Source organism: Schistocerca gregaria, chromosome 5 (assembly GCF_023897955.1).
Source record: "Schistocerca gregaria isolate iqSchGreg1 chromosome 5, iqSchGreg1.2, whole genome shotgun sequence".
Classification (NCBI taxonomy): domain Eukaryota; kingdom Metazoa; phylum Arthropoda; class Insecta; order Orthoptera; family Acrididae; genus Schistocerca; species Schistocerca gregaria.
The window spans coordinates 499,788,785-499,812,815 of NC_064924.1; the positions used below are offsets into that span (position 1 = coordinate 499,788,785).

General features: G+C 38.1%; 1 protein-coding gene across 1 annotated transcript in view; it reads right to left on the minus strand.

The window, feature by feature from the left end:
- Positions 1 to 24,031, minus strand: part of LOC126272873 (putative phosphoenolpyruvate synthase) — a 329,859-nt gene that overhangs the window by 2,043 nt on the left and 303,785 nt on the right. Inside the window, exon 27 of the mRNA XM_049976096.1 lies at positions 21,678 to 21,752. Within this exon, the coding sequence (XP_049832053.1) occupies positions 21,678 to 21,752 (75 nt within the window). The remainder of the gene's footprint in view (positions 1 to 21,677; positions 21,753 to 24,031) is intronic.

Below are 24,031 nucleotides of genomic sequence, written 5' to 3' on the forward strand. Positions count from 1 at the left end.
CTTCTGTCTATAAAAATCCTTGAAAATGTTGCATACTTGTTACTTTTATGTGTTTTAACGTGAATATTCTGCAGATTTAATTCTTGAAAAATAATCAAAACATGTACAAGCAATTACCACTTGCATGTCAGCCTTGAGAGTTCTGACAATTGCTGGAAGTGTCTTCTTACAGTTCTGTTTTCATTGAGGTTTGTAGTTTTTACTTAGTGTTAATTCAGAAGATGAAATGCCTTGTGTATGTATAAGTAGCAGATATTCTTTTTGTCACATCTGTGGAGAGTTAACTCTAAAATAGTAGAAACAATAACTTAATCCTACAGTAAAGAAGTGCTACAAACTGTATTTTGGGCATAGGATTGGCAACCAGGACAAGGATTCCCCTCCCCTCCCTCCCCTACATATTCTTTGTTGTACACTAAATTCTTGATTGGCTGGTTAAAAGGACCACTTTATTTGTCATTTGCTGTGCCTGTGATTTGGAGGGAACCCATGGACCAGACAATGGACTGATATTTCTTTCTGACAAAAACAGAAAGAATCCCCTAAAAACAAGGAAAACTATGCAGTATCCAAGTTTACCATGTGCTATAATGTCTGTATGCCAGAGTGAACAATTGTCAATTCCAGTGTCTCCTGAGAATGTGACAGAAGTTAAAAGAAATAACTGTGATTAATACTTACAAGGGGATACGCATGCCAGGAAGGAAATAATTTTAGGTAGAATTGTTTACTTTTTATACTCTTAATTAACTCATTTCTTTGATTTTCAGGGTTTTTTTCCTATTTGCATTTGGAAGCCTTGTTGCAAGATCATGTCATTTTACTACATTTACACAATACGTAGTCAGCCATAAGCACTTACAGAAACATTATTACATAAAAACGGAATTTGTTACATAAACTATGACACTGAATCTGGATTCACTGGCAAATTGCATTCCAGAAACAGAGGGTACCTTGCATACCACTACACTTCCCCCTTTTCCTGTTCTGGTTGCAAAAGGTTTTCTAGAAGAAGAATTGCTGGTAAGCCTCCATGTGAGCTCCAATCTCTTTAATGTTACCTTCATGGTCTTTATATGATACATACATAAGTGGAACCATATATATGTGTGTGTGTGTGTGTGCGCGAGTGTACATCTGTCCTTTTTTTCCCCTAAGGGAAGTCTTTCCGCTCCCGGGATTGGAATGACTCCTTACCCTCTCCCTTAAAACCTACATCCTTTCATCTTTCCCTCTCCTTCCTGAAGAAGCAACCATCGGTTGCGAAAGCTAGCAATTCTGTGTGTGTGTTTGTGTGTTTTGTTCATGTGCCTGTCTGCCGGTGCTTTCCCGCTTGGTAAGTCTTGGAATCTTTGTTTTTAATATATATATATATATATATATATATATATATATATATATATATATATATATATATATATATATATATATATATATATATATATATATATATATATACAGAAAGAAACTTCCACATGGGAAAAATATATTAAAAACAAAGATTCCAAGACTTACCAAGCGGGAAAGTGCCGACAGACAGGCACATGTGCCTGCCGGCGCTTTCCCGCTTGGTAAGTCTTGGAATCTTTATATGAATGCATGCTCTGAGAACTTTAAGAGTACAGTAAACTGTGATGCAGACTGCCTATCTTGCAGCATTTGCAACTGGAATCAGCCGATCATCTCTGTGATTCTTTCACATTTACTGAATGAATCTGTAATGATACATGCTTCTCCTCCTTGATTCTTGTCTATTTCCTCTATTGTTGTATGAGGGTCTTGTAAGCCCTCCTTTCTGGCTGCATTACATTTCCTAAGGACTCTTACAATGAATCTGTGTCTGGCATCTGCTTTACCTCCAATTAGTTTTATGTGGTCTTTGCACTTTAAATAGCACTTAATAGCTTTAAATAGCTCCATACATGTGCACCTAGATGTTTTATGGATGTGACTGCTTCAAGTGATTGTTTTGCAGTCATATAATCATATAATAAGTAGTCTTTCCGTCTATTTATACACAATATGCTACATTTGTTTATACAGAATTTAAATTGCCAATCCCAGAGCCAAGTGTCAATCCTCTGCAAGTCTTCCTTCATTTCACTACACTCCACTCCTGTGGCCATGGGAGTGTGCATTTGGGTGTCTGTGTGGTTGTGTGTGTGAATGTGTGTATTTCTGTTAGTAACAGAGCTAATGCTCAAAATCTAGTGTGAATGCTGTTTTCTATCATGTGTTTCTGTGCTCCATGCATCAGTCTGCTGTAGGCAAATGGTTGTCCCATTCAGGAATTTCAAATTTAATATATGAAAGGGGAAAATATTATGAAGGTGACTAAAGGGAATAGAGATGCATTAAAATGAAACTGATAGAAAGAGGAAACTGGAAAAGCAGGAATGGCTACAGGAGGGATTCAAAGGTGTAGAAGCCTTCATGGCGAAAGCAAAAATATAGTCTTCTTAGAGGAAAATTAAAGAAACCTTTGCATAAAAAGAAGCTGCTGCATGAATACCAAGAGATACACTATGGAAAAATAGGGTAAAAGGTGGAGGGAATATATGGAAGAGCTATACAAGTGAAAGAAACTTACAGAAAATACTATAGGATGAGATGAGGAACTAGATGCAGATGAGGTGGAAAATATTATATTGTCAGAAGAAGTTGACAGAGCACTGAAAGAAACTGCTCCTAGAGTAGCTCAAATTCCCTCAGAATTGTTACGATCCTTAGGAGAGCTAAGTGTGACAATATTATTCCATTGGCATTTAGGATGTATGAGACAGACAAAACAATCTCAGACTTCTAGAAACATACAGTATACCCAGTGCCAAAGCAGGCAGTTGCTACCAGGTGTGAATGTTACTGAACCATCAGTTTAATACGCCATTGCACAGAACTAAAACAAATTATCTACAGCAGAATGGATAGACTATCAGAAGCCAATCTAGGGGAAGTTTGGGTTCAGCAGAAATGTAGGAGCACATGAGGCAATACTGACTCTATGACTTAGAAGACAGCCTGAGGAATGGCAAACCTATATTTATAAAACCTGTAGGCTTATAAAGGTGAGTACTACTTACCCTACACTCTACATCTACATGTGCTTAAATACACCAAAAGCCACCACACAGTGCATTGTAGATGGCACTCTGTACAACTACTGGTCATTTCCTTTTCTGTTCCACTCAAAAGTACATTGATGGAAAAATGGCAGCATATGTGCCTCCTTATGGATACTAATTTCTTGTATCTTGTCTTTGTTAGCCTTAGGCAAAGTGTATGTATGCTGGTGACCATAGTATCGTTCTGCAGTCAGCTTCAAATATCGATTCTCTAAATTTTCTCAGTAGTGTTCCTCTAAAAGATCATTGCCTTCCCTCCAGGGGTTCCCATTTGAGTTTCCAAAGCATTTCCATAATATTTGTGTGTTGTTTGAACCTACTGGTAACAAATTTAGCAGCCACCTCTGAACTGCTTTGACGTCTTACTTTGATCTGACCTGGTGTGAATCCCAAACCTTTGAGCAGTACTCAAGAATGAGTTGCACTATCATCTTATATGAGGTCTCCTTTACAGATGAACCATACTTTCTCAAAAGTATACGAATAATCTGTGGTCAACCATTCACCTTCCTCACCAAAATTTTCACATACTCATACCATTTCATACTGCTTTGCAATGTTATGTCCTCATATTTGAATAACATGACTGTGTCTAGCAGGGCACACCTAATGGTGTATTCAATTACTGTGGGTTTGTTTTCCCTATGCATCTGCATTAACTTAGATTTTTTTACATTTACAGCTAGTTGCCATCCATCACAGCACCTAGAAATTTTGTCTAAGTCATTTTGTATCCTCGTACAGTCACTCAATGGCAAAACCTTTCTGTACACCACAGCATCATCAGCAAACTATTGCAGATTTGCTACCCACCCTGTCTACCAGACCATTTATGTACGGGGTGATTATAATTAAACTTTCAAAACGCTGCAGAAATAACACCACTGGTCAGAATGATGACAAATTGCAACAGAATATTAGCGGAGAAGGGGGAAAAAGTATGGTAGAATAAAAAAAATAGTGTGAAAATTGATCAATAGAGGGAGCTGTATGTGTCAGAATACATACATGAAACCACCTGTCATGTACACGGCCCAATGAAGTTGGTACAAACACACTGGGTACATGGCTTTTCCTCCTTTCTCATCTGTGATGTTCATCATGACTGTCTCAATTCAGGATCGCGCTCTACTTGTAAAGCTCTATTACAAGAATGATGACTGTGCACACTTTGCTCTGCAGAAGCTCCAGATACTGAAGGATTTGAAAAAAGGCATTGGTCCAATGACTGCCGTGGAGAAAATATTTCGAAAATTCAAAAAGATGGGTTCTTTTGATGTGCAACCTGGTAGAGGGAGGAAATGAATTGATTCAACATCAGTGGAAGCAGTGGCCACAGCAATGCAGGAGGAAATGAGTGGTGATGTGCAAACGTGTTGCGCACAGAGAATTGTCCAAACATTGGACATACTCATGAGCATGTTGTGTAAAATCCTGCGAAATATCCTTCTTTGCTATGCATTAATAATTACCCATGTCCACAAGTTGCTTCCTGTTGACCTGCCAGCAAGAGAGGTCTTTGCTTTAGAGTTTCTTGCTCACATGGAAGTGGACAATGATTGGCCATTGAAGATTTTGTGGACGGATGAAGCCCACTTCCATCTGCCAGGATACGCCAATTACATAGAATTGTTGAATATAAGCAACAGAAAATCCACACACAAATCAACCAGTACCACTTCATCCTAAAAAGGTCACTTCGTATTTAGGGTTTAAGGCATCATTTACTATAGGGCCATATTATTTCGAAGAGACAGGTGCTTCCGGTCCTGTTATCTGTACCGTCATTAGTAAGCATTATGAATTTCTTTTGTGCAACCACATCATTCCAGCTCTCCAACAACATGGATGTGCAGATGGGATCATTTTTATCCAAGATGGTGCACCTCTGCACAATGCAAGTCCAGTTAAGCAGCTGCTGAAGCACCATTTCAGAAATGCTAGAATTATCAGTCGCCATTTCCCTACAGCCTGGCCATCCGAATCACCTGATCTTAATCTGTGTGACTTCTGGTTGTAGGGCTATCTGAAAGATACTGTGTTCGGCGTTCTGATTGCAAACTTAGCTACATTTAAGGCACACATTGTGCAACACATTCTGAATATGGCCCTGGAAGCACTTTGATCATCTGTGGAACATGCTGTTGCTTGATTTCAACTTGTTGCAGAAAACGATGGACAACATATTGATCATGTTTTGTGCCAGTCACATGGAAATTAGTAATCCAATTTCGTTTTGATTGATGCTTTTTCTACAGTTTTTGGCCTCAGGACAATTAAAAACCAATGTGGTTGATGCTTTTTATGCAATTTTTGCCCTTAGGACAATTAAAAACTGACATTTCCCATCCAATGTGATATGACCTTGCTGTGGTGGATGGGCTTATGTAACTAACAGTATCACATCTTTACACCCATGCACACTGAGTAGTACAGTTTGTTTAATGACAAAACTACACCTGGGCATTATTGTATGATTCATTTGTCATTCGTAATTGACTACTATTAAATTATGATGCTTAGAGTGCCATATATTTCTACATTTTGTAAGTATTTATTTTTCTTCTGTCATACATTTTCCCCCTTCTCCAATAATTTCACGTCATTCTGACTAGTGGTGTTATTTTTACAGTGTTTTGAAACTTTAACTTTAATTATAATCACCCTGTATATAGAAAATAATAGTGGTTCTATGACATTATACTGGTGTACTCCTGGCAATATCTTTGTCTTTGATGAACATTGGTTGTCAAGGATAACATTCAGGGTTCTATTGCTTAAAAAGTCTTCAAGCCACTCACATACTTGGGAACCTATTTCACATGAATGCATCTGCATTAACAAAAATGGTTCAAATGGCTCTGAGCACTATGGGACTTAACAGCTGTGGTCATCAGTCCCCTAGAACTTAGAACTACTTAAACCTAACTAACCTAAGGACATCACACACATCCATGCCCGAGGCAGGATTCGAACCTCCGACCGTAGCAGTCGCGCAGTTCCGGACTGCGCGCCTAGAACCACGAGACCACAGTCTGCAGTGGGGCACCATATCAAATGCTTTTCGTAAATCTATAAATGTGGAATCTGGCTGTTGCCTTCATCCATAGTTTGTAGTATGTCATGTGACAAAAGGGCAAGCTGAGTTTTGCCCAAGCCATGCTTTTTAAAACTGTGTTGATTCACAGACACAGACTTTTCAGTCTCAAGGAAATTTAGCATATTCAAACTCGAAATATGTTCAAGAATTCTGCAGCAAACCAATGTTAAGGATATTGGTCTGTATTTTTGAGAGTCTGTTCTTTCATCCTTATTATAGACAGGAGTCATATACACTATTTTCTAGGCAGATGGGATTTAGTACTGGATGAGAGATTCGTGATAAATGCAGGCTAAGTATGGGACCAATGCCAACAGATTACTCTTTGTAAACCTGAATTAGGATTCCACATAGACCTGGCAACTTATTTACTTTCAAATCTTTCGGTTGTTTCTGTATGCTGGGAAAGCCTATTACTAAGTCATCCATTACAGAAGTCTGTTTGATGGTCAAATGACGGTATGTTTGTATGATTCTCCTGCATGAATGATTTATTAATTGTAAAATTTAAAACTTTCACTTTCCTTTTGCTGTCTTCTACTACTGCATCAGACTGGTCAACAAATGACTGGATGGAAGCCTTAGACCTGTTTAGTGATTGTGCATAGGACCAGAATTTTCTTGGGTGTACAGCCAGATCTTGACGATGGTAGTAGTTGCATGCTTAGCGAATAGATCTTTTTACAGAAGCATTAATATCTACTAACCTTTGCCTGTCACCATTTGTTCATTCTCTTTTGAACCACGAGTGCAACAGCCTTTGCTTCCTCAGCATTTTTCAAAATTTGTTGTTAAACCACATTGGTTCTTTTCCATCCTTAGTCCACTTACTAGACACATACTTCTCCAGAGCAAAATTTACAATATGTTTGAACTTTGCCCATAATTCTTCTACATTCATCATAGAGGAACTGAATGATGTCAATTCAGTGTCTAAGTTTTATGCTAACAACTGCTTATCTGCTCTTTCTAACACAAATACTCTCCTAGCCTTCTTCACTGATTTATTTACTTTAGTAACCATAGTCATTATAGTGACATCATGATCACTAATCCATGTCCCTATACCAACACTTTTGATAGGGTTAGGCTTGTTTGTAGTTAAGACGACATGAACACTAAATACATTCTCAACTGCCAAGATTGTTAAAATCCTTTATTCATACAGATGACAGGTTATTTAGTGTTCAAATCCCCCCACATTGACGATGTCAGAGGTACATCTATGATGGACATGAACACTAAATACATTCTCAACTGCCAAGATTGTTAAAATCCTTTATTCATACAGATGACAGGTTATTTAGTGTTCAAATCCCCCCACATTGACGATGTCAGAGGTACATCTATGATGGAATCATGATCAATAATCCCTCATCTCTATACTGACATCAGTGATAAGGTTAGGCCTGTTTGTAGCTACAAGGTCTAAAATATTTCCCTTGCATGTGGGCTGTCAAACTAATTGCTCAAGAGACTTTTCAGAAAACATGCTCAAAATTACTTCACAAGACTATCTGTCTGCAATGAACTCATAGACATCACACTCTAAAGCCAGTAGGTTAAAGTTGTCTCCAACTACTATTCCATGATCTGCATATTTATGCACTACTGATCGTAGACTATCTTTGACTCACTCTAAAACTGTCACATTGAAACAAGGTGGCTGGTAAGAAATTCAACAGTTAACTTGATTTCACCTAGATCTGTCATACATGACCAGATAATTTCACCATCTTTATCAATTTTGACCTCAACTGAGAATATTTTTGTCAACCAGAATGAACATTCCCACTTCCAGGCACCTAATCTGTCTTTCTGATATATGTTCTATGACTCACTAAACACCTCAGAGTTTTCTACTTTGTGTTTCAGCCATCTCTCAGTCCCATGAATAATGTGAATGTGAGAACTTCCCTGGAGGGCCATAAATTTAGGAGCTTTATTATGAATAATTCAAGAATTTAATAATAAAATTTCGTCAGTCAAAGTGTTTTTATTCTGAATGTGATCGAATTTTGCTATCTGTGTCCTGTCTGGCAAGTGTTTAACAGAGTACCTCAAACTACCGCCTGACCTAAAGAACCTCATGTGCACTCCACAAGTACATTGCTACCCGAGTAACTGGTACCTTTGTATAATGAACTCATGACCCATTAAGGAAAGTCCTACAATTTCCCAACAGGAAATGCTGTTCCAGAAATCTGCAGCCATCACCATCACAGAGTCAATGAAGCCCTTGAGTAAGATCCTCCAATCAGCTCCAAACCAAAGGACATCGATAAATTCTGGGAAATGCTGCAAAAGTGTGGTCTGCTTGGACCCCATGTGTGAGGCTAGGAGCATCACTATTTCTGCCAGCTGCCTGTATGAAATGAGGATGGCTTCAGAACCTATGCATCTGGTGTCTTCGGTGCTGACATGAGCCACAATTTGCAGATGACTGCACCCTGCATGCTTGATAGTCACAGGCAAGGCCTCCTCCATATCTTAAATGAGGCCCTTCCCACCGGATGTACTGAGTGCACACTGGCTTTCTTTCCAGCCCTAAACACTAGCTCTATACTGCACCTAACACTGGAGCTCCCAATAACTAACAAATCCCTGCTAACGTGTTCCTACTTAAATGCTACTGAAGGCATGGCCACATGTTCACTCAAGAGGATGTATGGGTGAGGCCAGATGGCCAATCTCGACATTGGCTCTCCACCTCAAATGACATGAATGTGTTACCACCCACCACTCTCCCTGTTGTGAGGTCAGATCCACCACGTCAGATCCACTAGGAAGTGCCTTGGCAGCAGAGCCCATGGGCAAAATAAACGAAAAAAGACATGTCCCATACAATGCACAAGATTTTCTGCCACACTACACCACAAGGCAGCAGCATGAAGGTGTGTGAGCATAGCCAAAAGTGTGTTCAGCTATTTGTGAACTGCAGTCAGCTTCTCCTGCATCCACACACAGCAAGCACACATCCTATGCATCCTAGCAAGACTAACTGATGAAGTAATGTATAAAAGCAGAGAGAAAACTCTGTATGCAGCTTGCTATCCTCCTGATATGTCACCAATGCCTTAATGTAGCTGGCTGTTCAGAAGAAATGAAAAATGTACTACAGAATTCCTGAATTTACACTTACAGTTAAGAAAATGCAAGATTAAACAGCTTAAATATTAAAATACACACTAAATGTAATAGAAAAAACTACTAAGAAAAAACAAAAAAATACATAACTTGCTGCTCTGGTGATGAGAAACAGGTGATAGCTTAAACTGTAAGTTGTTCAAAGGCTAATTCACTTTATAGGTTTAAAAAAGGCCTTTGGGAATACTGACCGAAGGCACCCTTTGAAATTCTGAAGTTATCAGGAGTAAAATGTAGGAGCAAAAGAATGTCTACAGCCTATACAGAAATCAGGCTGCAGTTATAACAATCCTTTGTCAACCATTTGGTGAGTTGCTCCTCACACAAATGTGAAGAGTGAGTCATTCTGTGATGTATGATGAGTCTTAGGTGAATGTGAAGTGAATTAACGAAATTCTTGGGGAGTTGTTAATGCATTGTTACATCATATGCAGCATGGCCCACATAATAACACTGCTAGTAAGATACTACTTGGACCACTAGTTACCTTCAGCACCCAGTCTAACTAAAGCAGTATCACAACGCTTTTATTAGGATGCAGTCTTCCACAAGACAGAGCTGTGGAGTAAATTAATGAGTTCATACAGCTACGAGCAAAGTAAACATAGTGGCTTTGACAAAAAAAGAAACATTTAATATTTTCAATCAAAATATAAGAAGTCTCTCAAATAAAAAAAGTTATTAACTATCACTACATTTAAAACATACTGTAGATACAGTTTTCCTTGGAATAATTGTAAAAGGTGGTCTTCTACTAGTGAAAGAAAAACTGCACTGATGCAGCCTCATACTGTAGGATGAGCATTAAGGCCACCACAAATTAAGTAAAGTGCCTTGGTCTGTGCAAAAATGCCCTTCTTTGCCTCATTTGATATGACTGACCCTGGATGGCAGTTAAGTGACATCATTGTAAATGAGACACCTGGCAGTTCTACACATGCTGCCAAGACTTTCAGTGGAGATTGTAGCATTTGCAGTACCATTAATTAATGGTATGTTGTAGTTTCATGGATGAATATGGATGGATATCAATCTGGTCTGCTTGATTTATGTTATATCTGGGGAATGTAATCTGGGAGTTGCACTTGAGCCGTGTTCCTATAATTGAAAAAATTGATAGATAAATGGTATGCATGACATGGAATAGTTATATCTGATTATGCATTCCACTGCAGGATTTTAAGTCCCCTTTGTAGACTTTAAGATATGTCTGAGTCTATCTCAAAAGAGTGGTGTGGCATTTCAATCCAGTTGGCCTTCAACACTTTATGTACCTAGTGCTCACAGGGAGATGTTGAACCTACCAGTATACTCAAATTGTGCAAGTGGTGCAGGACGAATTTCTGCTTTAAATACCTTTTTGTACACCCTAATTAGTCTTTGTGGACTTAATGGGAGCAATAAGTAGGAACTGAAGAATATCTCCAGAGTATTCACTTAATTCTGGTTCTTGATACTTTGTTAGAAAGCCTTCAGGGAATAAATGGCTCATGTCTACAAATGTCTTCCAATTCCTGTGTTTCTGGGGCACTATTCTGTGATATTTCACTCTGTCATTATTTGTATACATTCAATATCCCTTTTTATTTCTGTTTGGTATGGGTCCCACACAACTAGGCAATATTCTGAGATGTCACACGCCAGTTTTCTCATAATGAATCCTCTTCTGATAAAATGCTCAACTGAGCAATTTTATCTCTAATGCTATCTCATTTGCAGGGGTCTGAAAATAACTGAAAAAATCAGAAGCTAATGTAGTGGATGTTGAACTAAGTGAATGCAAAGGGAGGGGCACTCACTTTTTCTTAACAGTGTGGGGACACCAGGATGAGTAACACCTCTGACTAAAGTACATACATGGCTGTGCAGAATATCTGGATGGACTCCAGAGAAGTCAGTTCAGTTTATAAACCTGTACTGTTCACAAGTGCTCCATGTCATGTTATGAGGATAAATCAACATTGTCACACCTCTGTTATTGGTATGATCTCTGGATGATCCCCATTTGAGCTCTTCTGTCGGGAGGGTGAACTTGGAGTTGGAGTGGCTGCTTAGGATGGATATAGGGTCCCATATTGGTTTGATTCCTGTGGATGCTATCAATAGGTGGGACTACACTAGGCATGGCCTCCAACTCTATGGGAAAGGGAAGGGCAAACTTTAGAACACAGCCTCCATTTAAACAATGTTTCACAGAAAGTAATCAGAAACTGCCAGTTCATCTTCACCAAAGCAGTTATAATCCCATTAGTATGCAGTATCAGTTACCTTTATTACACCAGAACATTCCGGGATTCAGAAATAAAGTTGATGAACTACTCATTTGTATTGATGAAATGAATTCATCCAACCAAATTGACATACACTACCTCTCAGAACATCAAGTGACCACTGGTATAGATATGATAGATATTTCAGGATTTAAGCTAGCATCCTACTTTTGCAGAGTAGATATGGATGGAGGAGGAGTTGCCACATTTGTTAAAAACCGCCATAAATTCAAGAACATTGACATTGAGGAAGGCGCAAGGGTGGGAAGGTAATAACCACGTCTCTCGCTTCCTATCACAATACTTTATTCATAATCAACTGTACAGCACGGGGTACAGATGGAAACTGATTCCCGGAAGTCAACCTACAAAGAACATCAATCGAAGATACTATACACGTATCATGTTTTGGCGTATCGATCCGTGTGTCGACGCCACAACATTAATAAATTCTTTTTGGAGCAGCATCTGTAAGCATGTGCAACAGAAGTAGAGTTCTGTAACAGATCCTATATAATAGTAACTATTTACCGAGCACCTGCAGGAAATTATAATCTATTCATAAATCATCTAGAAGCTCTTTTGGGTTATTTAATAGGAAGAAACAAAGAAATTTTGATTGCTGGTGACTTTAATACAGATTTTCTAATGCACCAGTAAACATTTACTGCAGTTAGTAAAGATGTCTTTCAATCTGACTTACACTGTAAACTTTCCAACTAGGAACACTAAATCCTCAAGGACAGCCATTGATAACATTTTTATACACAAATCAAAGGAACAAAATCATATCACAAAACCTGTAATAAATGGACTATCAGATCATGACATGCAGCTCCTTGTTTTAGATGTAAATTGTAAGCAGATTATCAAGACTGCTAAATCTGAGTACAGGAGAGTAGTCAACCAACCAAAAATTGAGTATTTTAGAAAACTGCTCAAAGATATGAATTAGAAAGATGTTTATAGTGCTCATGACATGAATGAAAAATATAAAACATTCATGAACAATGTCAGTACCATGTTTTAAAACTGCTTACTCAAATTAGACAGAAGTCTATAATAAAACTATGGATTGCACAAGGAATAAAGATTTCCTGTGGACCAAAAGGAAAATGTATCTGTCAACCAAGAATAGCTCCAATGCTGATGATTTAGCTAAATACAAGGAATACTGTTGAATATTAAAAAAAAGTAATTTAGATATCGAAACAAATGCGCTACATCTAGACAAATGCACTATGAGAAGAAGATAGCAATGTCAGGGAACAAAATAAAAACAATATGGGATATAGTGAAAGAGGAGACTGGTAGAACCAGAAAGGAACAGGAGCAAATAGCGTTAAGGGTAGATGACACATTAGTAACCGATGGGCAGAGTGAGGCAAATCTATTTAACAAGTACTTTATATCCATTACATGGGATTGTCAGGATCAGTAAATAATGGCCTTGAATATCTGAAACTAGACTTAACAAATAGCTTCAGATACATGAATATGTCACTCACTTCATCAAAAGAAATAAATTCCATAATAAAGTCTCTAAAAACAAAACATTCTAGTGGTTATGACGAAATATCAACAAAGTTTATTAAAGCATGTTCTTGTGAGTTCAATTCTAAACTACTTGTGTAACCAGTCATTTATAACTGGGACATTTCCTGATGGGCTAAAATATGCAGATGTTAGGCCTCTATTCAAGAAAGGGGATAAAGAGATACTATCAAACTACAGACTAATTTCACTTTTGCCAGCATTCTCAAAAATTTTAGAAAAAGTAATCTACAGGCAGCTTCTCAACCATAACATATTATCAAGAACAGTTTGGATTTCTGAAGGGTTCTGATTTTGAGAAGACTATGTACACCTACAGTGAAAATGTACTTAATTAATTAAATAACAAATTACAAGCACCAGGTATTTTCTGTGATTTGTCAAAGGCATTTGATTGTGTGAACCACAACATCCTTTTAAATAAATTAGAATTCTATGATGTCACGGGCAGTGCTGCAAAATGGTTCAAGTCATATCTCGCTAACAGGAAACAAAGGGTGCCAGTGCAAGGGACTAGTGAATTAAATCATCAGTCATCATCAGAATGGGAAGAAATTACATGTGGTGTCCCACAAGGATCCATCTTAGGGCCACTGCTTTTTCTTGTGTACATTAATGATCTCTCATCAGTTACACTGCCAGAAGCAGAGTTCATTTTGTTTGTAGATGACACAAGTATTGCAATAAATAGTATGTCTGTCGAGTGTAGTTCTATAAAGATCTGCTAATGATATTTTCATGGATATTAATAAATGGTTTAAAGCCAACTCACTGACATTAAACTTTGAAAAGACTCATTATATGCAATTCAGAACCTGTACAAGGTTTCCACCCAGCATATGCATAAAGTATGAAGAAGAGCAGATAGAATAGGTTGACAGTCTTAAATTCCTGGGATTACAACTTGATAATAAATTCAGTAGGGAGGAGCACACCACAGAACTGTAGAAATGCCTTGACAAATCTGTATTAGAAATTCGACTGTTACCTGACATAGGCGACATAAAAATGAAATATCTTGCATACTCTGCCTTCTTTCATTCCATTATGTAATATGATAAATATTTTGGGGTAACTCTTGAAGTCAAACTAAAGTTTTCAGAGTCCAAAAGTGTGTAATACATATTATTTGTGGAATAAATTCATGGACGTCCTGTAGTAACCTCTTGAAAGAACTGGATATACTAACTACTGCCTCTCAGTATATTTACTCCTTAATGAAATTTGTCCTAAATAATATATCTCTTTTTCCAACAAAGAGCTCAGTTCATTCATACAATACCAGGAACAAACATGATCTGCACAAGGACTTAAAAGCACTTAATTTAGTTCAAAAAGGGGTCCACTACTCAGGAACACTCATCTTCAATAATTTGCCAGCAAACATAAAAAATTTAGTTACAAATAAAGATCAGTTTAAAAGGAGCCTGAGAGACTTACTAGTGGCCAACTCCTTCTACCCCTTTGAATTTTTTAATACAAACAAATGATGTATTGTATATATTCATATTAGTATTGTTATTTCAGCTCTTTTTTGTAAAAAAAAGGACATGTTCAACATCCATGAGGATCTCCTCAACACAGATCTATGGAATAAAAAACTAATCTAATCTAACCTAATAGGAAAATATTCCCGATTGGTGACTGTGATACCTGCTTAATGTGATGGGGAGACATTTCCTTCCCTATCATAATAATTTGCAGTAACACTTGTTGACACTAGGTAAGGCATCAGTACAGTACCAAAGGGTAAAAATGCACCACTATCTAGCTCAAGACCCTACTGTCAATCACTTGCTGGAAATTACTTGCTTATCACTGTGCACGACATGACGAACTGTACCTTGGAACTATGCTTGGATGAACAGTTTCCATGGACCTTCTACACTACAGACATAAGTGAACCTGTGGTAGAAATTAAATTCCTATAGTGCTTTTGCCCTCAACTGGATTTAAAAAATGCAGCACTATTATATCACGACACTGGATGACTCATCCCAGGAGCCTTCACCCCAACCTGCCCATGTCCACTGTAAACTGCTTCATGCCCTGGTAGGCATCAGCACAACAATGACATATACTCTAATGCACTAAAACAGTATGTTATGAGGGTAGAGAACCTAATGATGACACATCAGCTTTATTTAGACACATGTAAAGCATTGGACACACTCTGCACTGGAAATACAGCACTACATGAATGTAAACATGATGTGTCTGCTCCACTTGCACACGTGAACAATGCATCACACAGCTGATGTCAGAACTACTCACTTTGGCTGACCATGCCTCACTGTCACTATGACCCCCAACTGTGCAGCCAAAGACCCTGGGCACACTGTACTGAACACAGGTCACTATGGCACACTCTGCCCTGTCCCTCAGCACATCAAATTCGTGTACCATAACCCCACCTAACCAGTCATGAGTGAAAGTTAAACAATGCACCATCCGTAATGTTACTGTGCTTGATATTCTCATGACTTCAGGGCTGCTAGCCTATCACAAAGCATGCAGGCTGCCAATGGCATACTTATGGGCCACAAAACCATTGGTTGGTGAACTTTTACAATCAGGAATGGTCCATTATTTAGACAGCTCATGGGATTCCACAATACAACTTGTACTGAAAAAGAAGGGTTCTGTGAAACTCTGAAGTGATTACAGAGTTCTCAGTGCTTGAACAATCCACAACAGTTATCCAGTTCCAAACTCAAGACTTTACACACCGTCTTTTAGGTGACACTATTTTCAGCGATGATGACTGCAGAAAAGCTTACATCCAAATACCTATGAGTCAGGACAACATCTCTAAGACTAGAATAATCACACCATTCAGAATTTTTGAGTTCTTTTTAAGCTTTACATGCTAAAGAACGCAGCTCAAATTTGGCATCAGTTCACTGAAAGACTTCTCTTCAAATTTGACTTAAGTTATGATTACCTGGACGAAATCTTAATATTTTCTGCAACCCCTCACGATAAGAAATGACATATTGAACTAAAGTGTTTGTATAAAAGAGGATAAATCACAATTCCAGGAAGCTGAATTGATCTTTATTGTACACGTACTACATGCTATAGGGATCAACCCACCTCAGAATGAATTGAAAACACTGAGTAGTTACCTCCCCCACAGAACTACCATGACCTACAACGCTTTCTAGGCATTGTAAATTTTTACCAGTGTCTTCTATCACAGGCTGTAGTAACACAAGCACAGGCTGCAGTAATACAAGCTCCTCTCACTAACACTCTCGCTAGACCAAATACACACAGAAAAAGAAAATTAGTGTACAAACAATAATCCAAAGACTGCCTCTCAAAAGTGATCACTTTGGCCCATTCAGTACCTAATTCACAGCAGACTGCCACAACTGATGCTAGTCATTCATGCATCTGAGTGGTTTTACAAGTTGTGATAGATGAAAGCACAGCTGCTTCGCTTCTTTTCAAAAAGTAGTGCAGTCTCACAGTTTATATGGTTACTCACTATCTATGGGGCAGTCAAATATTTTATTGAAGATATTGAAGAAACCCATGTCATTGTCTATTAGATCACAAGCCACTCACAGATGGCATACGGTACCCCTCAAAAGACATCAGTCCTCATCGCTTCCATCACCTCAACCTTATTGTGCAATATAAGACAGATGTCTATCATCTACATGGTGCTGGCTGACAACAGTCACAGACTATCAGTCATGGATCAATGTTATTTCTCTACAATTAGATTATGACAAACTAGCAGAAGAGTGGAATTATGGCATAATCAATATGGACTTACTTAACAGGGATTCCACCAGTCTCTGCATGGAGTGGTAGAAAGTCCCTGTGACTAATGTTCAAATACTATGTGAAGTATCTCAGAATAAAATCCAGCCACTGGTACACACATCCATATGCTGCATGATTTTCGAATAATGACACAACCTGGTGCACACAGGGGTTAGGCCAATAGTAAGGTTTGTCACTGAATGTTTCATTTGGTTGAACATTAAACATGACTGTAGGGGTCTGGGCACAAGCTTTCCTGGCATGCCAGTGCAGCACAGTTGGCCTCCATGTACAAACTCAACTAGGACACTTCAATATACCACACTCTCTTTTTCGGCATGTGTACATAGACCACATTGGTCTCCCTCCAGAATTGATAGGTTACAGATACTTACCATCAATTACTGACAGAGTCTCTTGTTGGGTGGAAGCAGTAACAATTAAACACTTTACACCAAAGTCAACTTCTAGTGTGTTGACACTTGGATAACTCAATTCAGCTGCCCCGAAATGATAATGATATACCAGGGAAGATAGTTTGAGTCCACACTATGTGAGGCTCTCTGCAATCTCTATGGGATTATGCGTGATCATATGACTATGTACTAACCTTAGAGTAACAGATTTGTGGAATGGTGGCACACAACTCTACAAGGTGTACTCATGCGTCAAGAGGACTGTGGATGGAAGCCTTGCCACAGCTGCCACTAGGTGTTTGTACACCATTCAAGGAAAACTCACATGGTTCACTAGCATATGTCTTATATGCTGAGTCATTCACATTTCCTGCAGAGTTTGCACTACCCACACAGGCCCTTGATGCAAAAGATTTACCAGCACTGGTCCAGATAGTGAAGAGCCACATCAATGACAAGAGTGTACCCCCACCTACCTTGCATGCCAAACGAAACGTTTTTGTGTACACAGTGGTGAGCAATTGTGAATTTGTGATGCTAGGGGACAATACAATCCAGCCATCTTTACAGCCACCCTCTTCAGGCCTGTATAAAGTGGTAAAATGTGCCACACACAATTTGGCATTTTGTTCAACAGAAAAGCAGTTACAGCCTCCTACGGTCTAAAGCCAGCATGGAATCTGCATGAACACACAGCTGCGGACACAGCTGCATTTGATGTGGGCCCAGAAGATGATCTATATGGTCATTTACTGTTTGACCTTCATATGCCTAATTCAGACTCTGATGTGCCAGTCATCATCAAACTCAATGTGAGAGACTTTGAACCAGAGAACACATGTGCAAAGCTTGTTGACAATAATCTGATAATGGATTCCTGCCTTGACAACTGCGTGACTGATGAAGGACCAATTGCCTGACACCTTACACACACACACACACACACACACACACACACACACACACACACATCAGTTATCTACAAATGTTGACTATGCTGTCACATACTTACTATTACAGAGCCAACAGAACCACAGTACAGCTTTTGCACACCATATCACAGACAGTTTTACGTCCTCATAGCAGCATGCCATTCCAATTTCCTCTGCTTCCATCTCTACCTGTGCCAAACAAAAATCGGTATGCTCGCCCCCACCAGTCTCCTCAACATTTGGCACCATATCATCTATACAGCACAAATGTTATTGGCCAGTCCACAATGAAAAACAGTCCAACTGTGCCCAGCTTTGCAGCCAGCCATGGTATATTTGGTTACTTGCATCACACTGGATTGGCACTCAAAATGTCCAGCCATGACCCACTCAGCAACTGGCCATAACACAGCTGCCAGTCATGTGCATCTGTGCATGATCCACCTCCTCAATGACACCCACCAAGCACTACTCCATATTTCGAGGGTGGGAAGGGGAATGGGTGTCTGTGGGTTCACCAACATGAGTAACCAGCATGAGAAACACCTCTGACCAGCGGACACACACAATTGATTGAGATATATGGGTGGACTCCATAGAAGTTAGTTTGATTTAGAACATCGTACTGTGCAGATCCTGCTGTATCCTGTGTTATGAAAATAAAGCAGAATCGCAACACTAATGTGTCGTCTCTGTTACTGGTATGATTCCTGCTACCAAACAGCTTTTCTTAAATAAATGGTGAGTTTCAAAATTCATTGGTGGGAACTGAATTAATTAATAGTGTAATTAATTATTTGATCTTTTTCTTGAGGAAAGTCATTTTCCTTCATAGGCTGTTATTATTTTTGAAATAAATTCTTAGTCCATGATTTTGCTATTTGCTAATTTTGTCCGCTTAGGCATTTTCAAGATACCTTATTTGTGTCACAGTGAAAAACTGTAGTCATACAATATTTTATCTTCCATCTAATGGTGTCCTTAATAAAGGTTTCTTATGATCATGATGGTCATGGGCACAACTGTTACAGATGTGAATTCCTTTTGCAAAATGAGAAAAGTGGAACAATTATGTAAAGCGCTTAAACTTTGTAGGTGAATATTTTGGAAAAGAATAAAATAATTAATACAAAAGCTTTTTTTCTAATTGAAAGAAAATTTAACTGTAGCATTCATATGAGCGTTTACTGTTATTAAGAACAAAATGTGAAAATTAGTTACAGATAACACAGAAAGATTAACTTATCAGGGGTTCCCCTCTTGTGACTGATGTGGGTAGTAGCTATGGACAATACATTGAGGATACAGTACTTCATGTCATCCCTCTTAAGCTGAAGGCTTTCTGTCATTACAGTAAAAAAATAAAAAATATGGATTCCTTGAGAGAAAAGAAGAAAATAACTATCCTTTGTTAGCATACTAGTGAAAACTATACAATTAAAAAGGAAAGTGGCTGGTACCTTGCATAAGCTATGAACTGAAAGCACTTTTGGAATGAGAATAACTTACAAATATAGAAAGCAGTTCTATTTAAGTAGCTGTGAAGACACCAGTGCTAACTTATGGAACTAAATCTTCCATCATCTCACAAAACAATTTAGGGGGCATCTAGCTATTAAGAGAATAAAATGTTATGAAAAGGAAAGTTGCTACTCACTGAATAGCAGACATGCTACATCACAGATAGGGACACCAAAAAGACTGCCACAATACAAGCTTTTGACCAGCAAGGCCTTTATGAAAAATAGGCAACACAGTCAGACAAATGCAACTCAAACATACATGACTGCAGCCTCTGGGAGCTGAAGCCACTCTGAGAGCAATAGCAGCAGTACAGGATGGGAGTGGCAACTGGATGTGGATCAGTAGGCTTGGGCAGGGAGGGGGAGGGATGGCAGGGTAGGGATGGGGGACAGTCAAGTGCTGCTTGGGAGTGTGCTAAGACGAGATGGAGAGACAGTAGGGCAGCTGGGTGCAGTCTGGAGGTTAGATAGTGGACAGGGAAAAGGAGAGAAGTAAAAAAGACTGGATCCGTTGGAAGAATGAGACCTGTGTATTGCTGGAATGGGAGCAGGAAAGGGGCTAGATGACTGACAAAAATGACTAATGAAGGTTGAGGTCAGGAGGGTTACAGGAATGTATGATATATTGCAAGGAGAGTTCCCCACCTGTGCAATTCAGAAAACATATGGCACAGCCTGCCCTCCATCTATCCTCCTGACTGCACCTAACTGCCCTACCCTTTCTCCACCTTGTCCTTGCATGGCACACTACACTTAGAGTATTCTGCCAACAGCATCTGTGTGGGTCAGTCACCACAGGCCGCTTGCCATGGACCAAATGACTAATAGACACAGCAGGGCATCCACCACGCCATCTACCAGAGCCCTCCTCTTTATAAGTCCAGTGCAGCAGGCACTCACTCTCATATGGTACTCATACTTACAATCAGTAACTGCTCGTATCAGTATGTGGATGAGTTTTTATGTTTGTGTCTATGTTTTCAGCTGTTGTTTGCTTGTACGTGGAAGAAGAATAAACTTTAGTTCATTGTGGTCATGCTGTTGTTGTGTCTTACAGTAAAATACACAAAAAGTTATGGTGAGAGTCAGTCAACTCATACAAATATCTGGTTGTAGCAATTTGTGTAGAGATGAAATAGAACGATCACATAGGCTCAGTCATGAGTAAGACAGATGGTAGACTTTTTATCATTAGTAGATTACTGTGAAAATGCAGACAGTCGACAAAGGAGATGCTTACAAAACACTAGTGTGACCATCTAGAATACTGAGTAAGGGTTCAAGTCTCAGTATTCAGTGAGAAAAAGTTTAAAGCGGCAGTGAGATAGTCACAAGTCAGATATGGAGAAAGGAGGGTATGAGAATGGAAAGGTATATTAAACAAATATGAACAGCAACAAAGAGATCTGAAAGCAGAAGCAAGTAATTTAAATGAAGTACCCAGATTCATTCTTATTCCCTCTCCATACAATGAAGTTTTACAGCAAAAACACCACAGAAAAATCTTGCATTATGAATGGCACTAAGTGTTTCTGGAAATTGTCAAAAAGCTGGTAGGTTCACATTATCAGTGCACACAGTTGCTGAATGGAAGTAAATGTCCATCTTTTACAGTATAACAAAGTAAGTTACAAAAAGAGTTACATACAAATTATAATAAGTGGAGCAGTTTTAGACAGACTACGAAAAATACAGTGTGCTAATTAATATGCAGGTATCAGACATTGACCCACATTTTTACCTGAATATTTTCAACAGGAATAGTAAGGGAAGGTATGCATATGGGACTGGAAGCAATGATAACTATCTATAAATTGGAAAACCATTTTTTACCTGTTTTGAACAGTTTGGTAGCATTCTGAACACCGACAATGCAAGGCAAGCCATATTCTCTTGCTATGACAGCTCCTGAAATAATAATTATAGAAACTCTTAAACATGAAACATAATCACCAGAAATTACACCTCCATTACAGATAAAGGTCATTATTTGGAAATATAGTTGCATTGTCTATAGTTTTTTGGGTCAATCAAAGAGAAGTGATCCAATAAAATTTAAGTTGGAAGCTTGACCATTTTTAAATATTTTGGTTGTTTTAGATGGGATTTCTCTATAGTTGAGAAGTTCAAAACAGTTTCTTTTTTTTAAAAAAAGCTTACCTTGCACCCTTACTGAATGGCAGCCTTGTTTATTAGTAAGTGCATGATGGTTTTTCAATTTGTAGACATTAGCGTTAATTTGAATATCTCTGCACTGGGTTAAGTTACAAAACTGCAGTTGACATGATTGCTTTTAGGAAAGCCTTCTCTACAACATTGTTTATTTCCCAAAATACCTTAAATTCAAAATTACCAATCAAAATCACCTACAAAGTTTGCTATGGAAAATTTAGAAAATCCAATTTTTTAGACCCAAAATGAACAACAGAGAAGTGATTTATCAGAGTGTATTTTTTCTCTAGGTAGATATTATAAACTACTAGCCTTATATAGAGCAATTTCACTGACAAACGTTTCCTTAATGTTTTATAAATTTTGGAAATTTGAAAATCTTAATTTTTTGTAAAGTTTTGGGCTCGTGTTCTTTGGTAGGACTGAATACAATTTTTTTAAAGCATTTTATACACCTATATGATGAAGTACTGTAAAAAATTGTAACATTGATATCTGACTGTGAACGAAGATATGAATTTTTGAACATGAGGAAATACAGTACTTCACATTACACTAAAATTGATCTTATAGCTGTTGCCTAATTCACTTGTGATATTGGTTATATGTAATCAATTGTCATTGAAGTTGAGGTGATTAATTATTTGCAAAAATTCAAAAAATTACTGAAATAAACATTTATATTACCTTGAAAAATATAAAATAAATATTTTCAGTTAACATACTTTCGAAATGTGGTGCTTCCTAATTGTGGTGGTGTTTTTAAAGAACACTTATTTCTTCAGACAGCTTTTGTGATATAGAATAAAATCTCCCAGTTGCTGTGGTAAGTTCAAGCACTGACAGCTTTGCTAATATGTTTTTCATTGGTATCCAAACTTTGTCATTATTAGATTTCTTAAATGACGTTCTTGGGTCAGCAGGGTGGTAAAAATGCACAAAAATATCATTGTTTCCAAACTTATTCTTTCAATCTGTGCAAGTCACCATTGTTCATCATACACAAATGCCATTATGTAATTCAATGTTAAAGACAGAGATGTAATTTTACTGATACAATGATCCTTGTAAGTTTTGTTTTCTGATGTTACATAGCATCAAACTAAGTTTTCTGTGACACCAAGAAATTTGTGGAATCTCTTGTTCCTTTTATTGCTATATAGTTTTCAAATCTGCTTTGAAGGGTTGTTATGATATGACGAATACCTCTTGTTTCTAGATGAGAAAATAAGGGATGTCTTTAATGTTATCCATACAAAAGCCATACATGTCCTCTATTGTAAGAATTTGCTCTGTGGTCGTTCTTTGTAGGCTGGATTTACTCATTTCATGTTTTGTTGTATCTCCTACGCCATCACATACATTTTTACCATGGAAAGAGGAGGAAAATGCCATTCGACCTCCAACCCAAAATCTACTTTGTAGTTGCAAAACTTTGAAAAGTTTTTTCCCTTTATTGACTACCAGTTCCATCTGAAAAGTATATGAGCCTCTCAACCTTGGGCAATTTTTCTTTATGTTTCTTAATACATACTTTTGAGACACATAGACAACTGAAGTGTTGTTCTCCAAGTAGTAGTATAGAATGCAAAATGAAGAACTGCAAACTTCATCTTTCTCATTTTTGAAGCAGCTAACAAATGGATGCACTGTGGCCTGATCACTAACCCAGTGATACCCTTGTATTTCACCCTGAAACACAAATATAATGTTTTTTGCAGAATCAGCTCGGACTATGCATTCAGTTTCACAAAGTTGTGCTTTCTTGTTCTTCAAAAACTTGCTTTGGATTTTAGAAACATATTGGTGACTTTTGAGATATTCTAAGTTATCAATTAAAGATTCAATGTGCTCTTCCTGAGATGTAACCACCATTATCATTTCAGCCCTGTTGGCTGTGACCCACTGCTTGAAGGTAACTTTGTCAGGCATTTCCTCCTCAGATTCGTTAAACAATTCAAGAGTGGTTTCTTTATCAGGACATTTATCATACAAACTCAATGTGGAGTCACAAT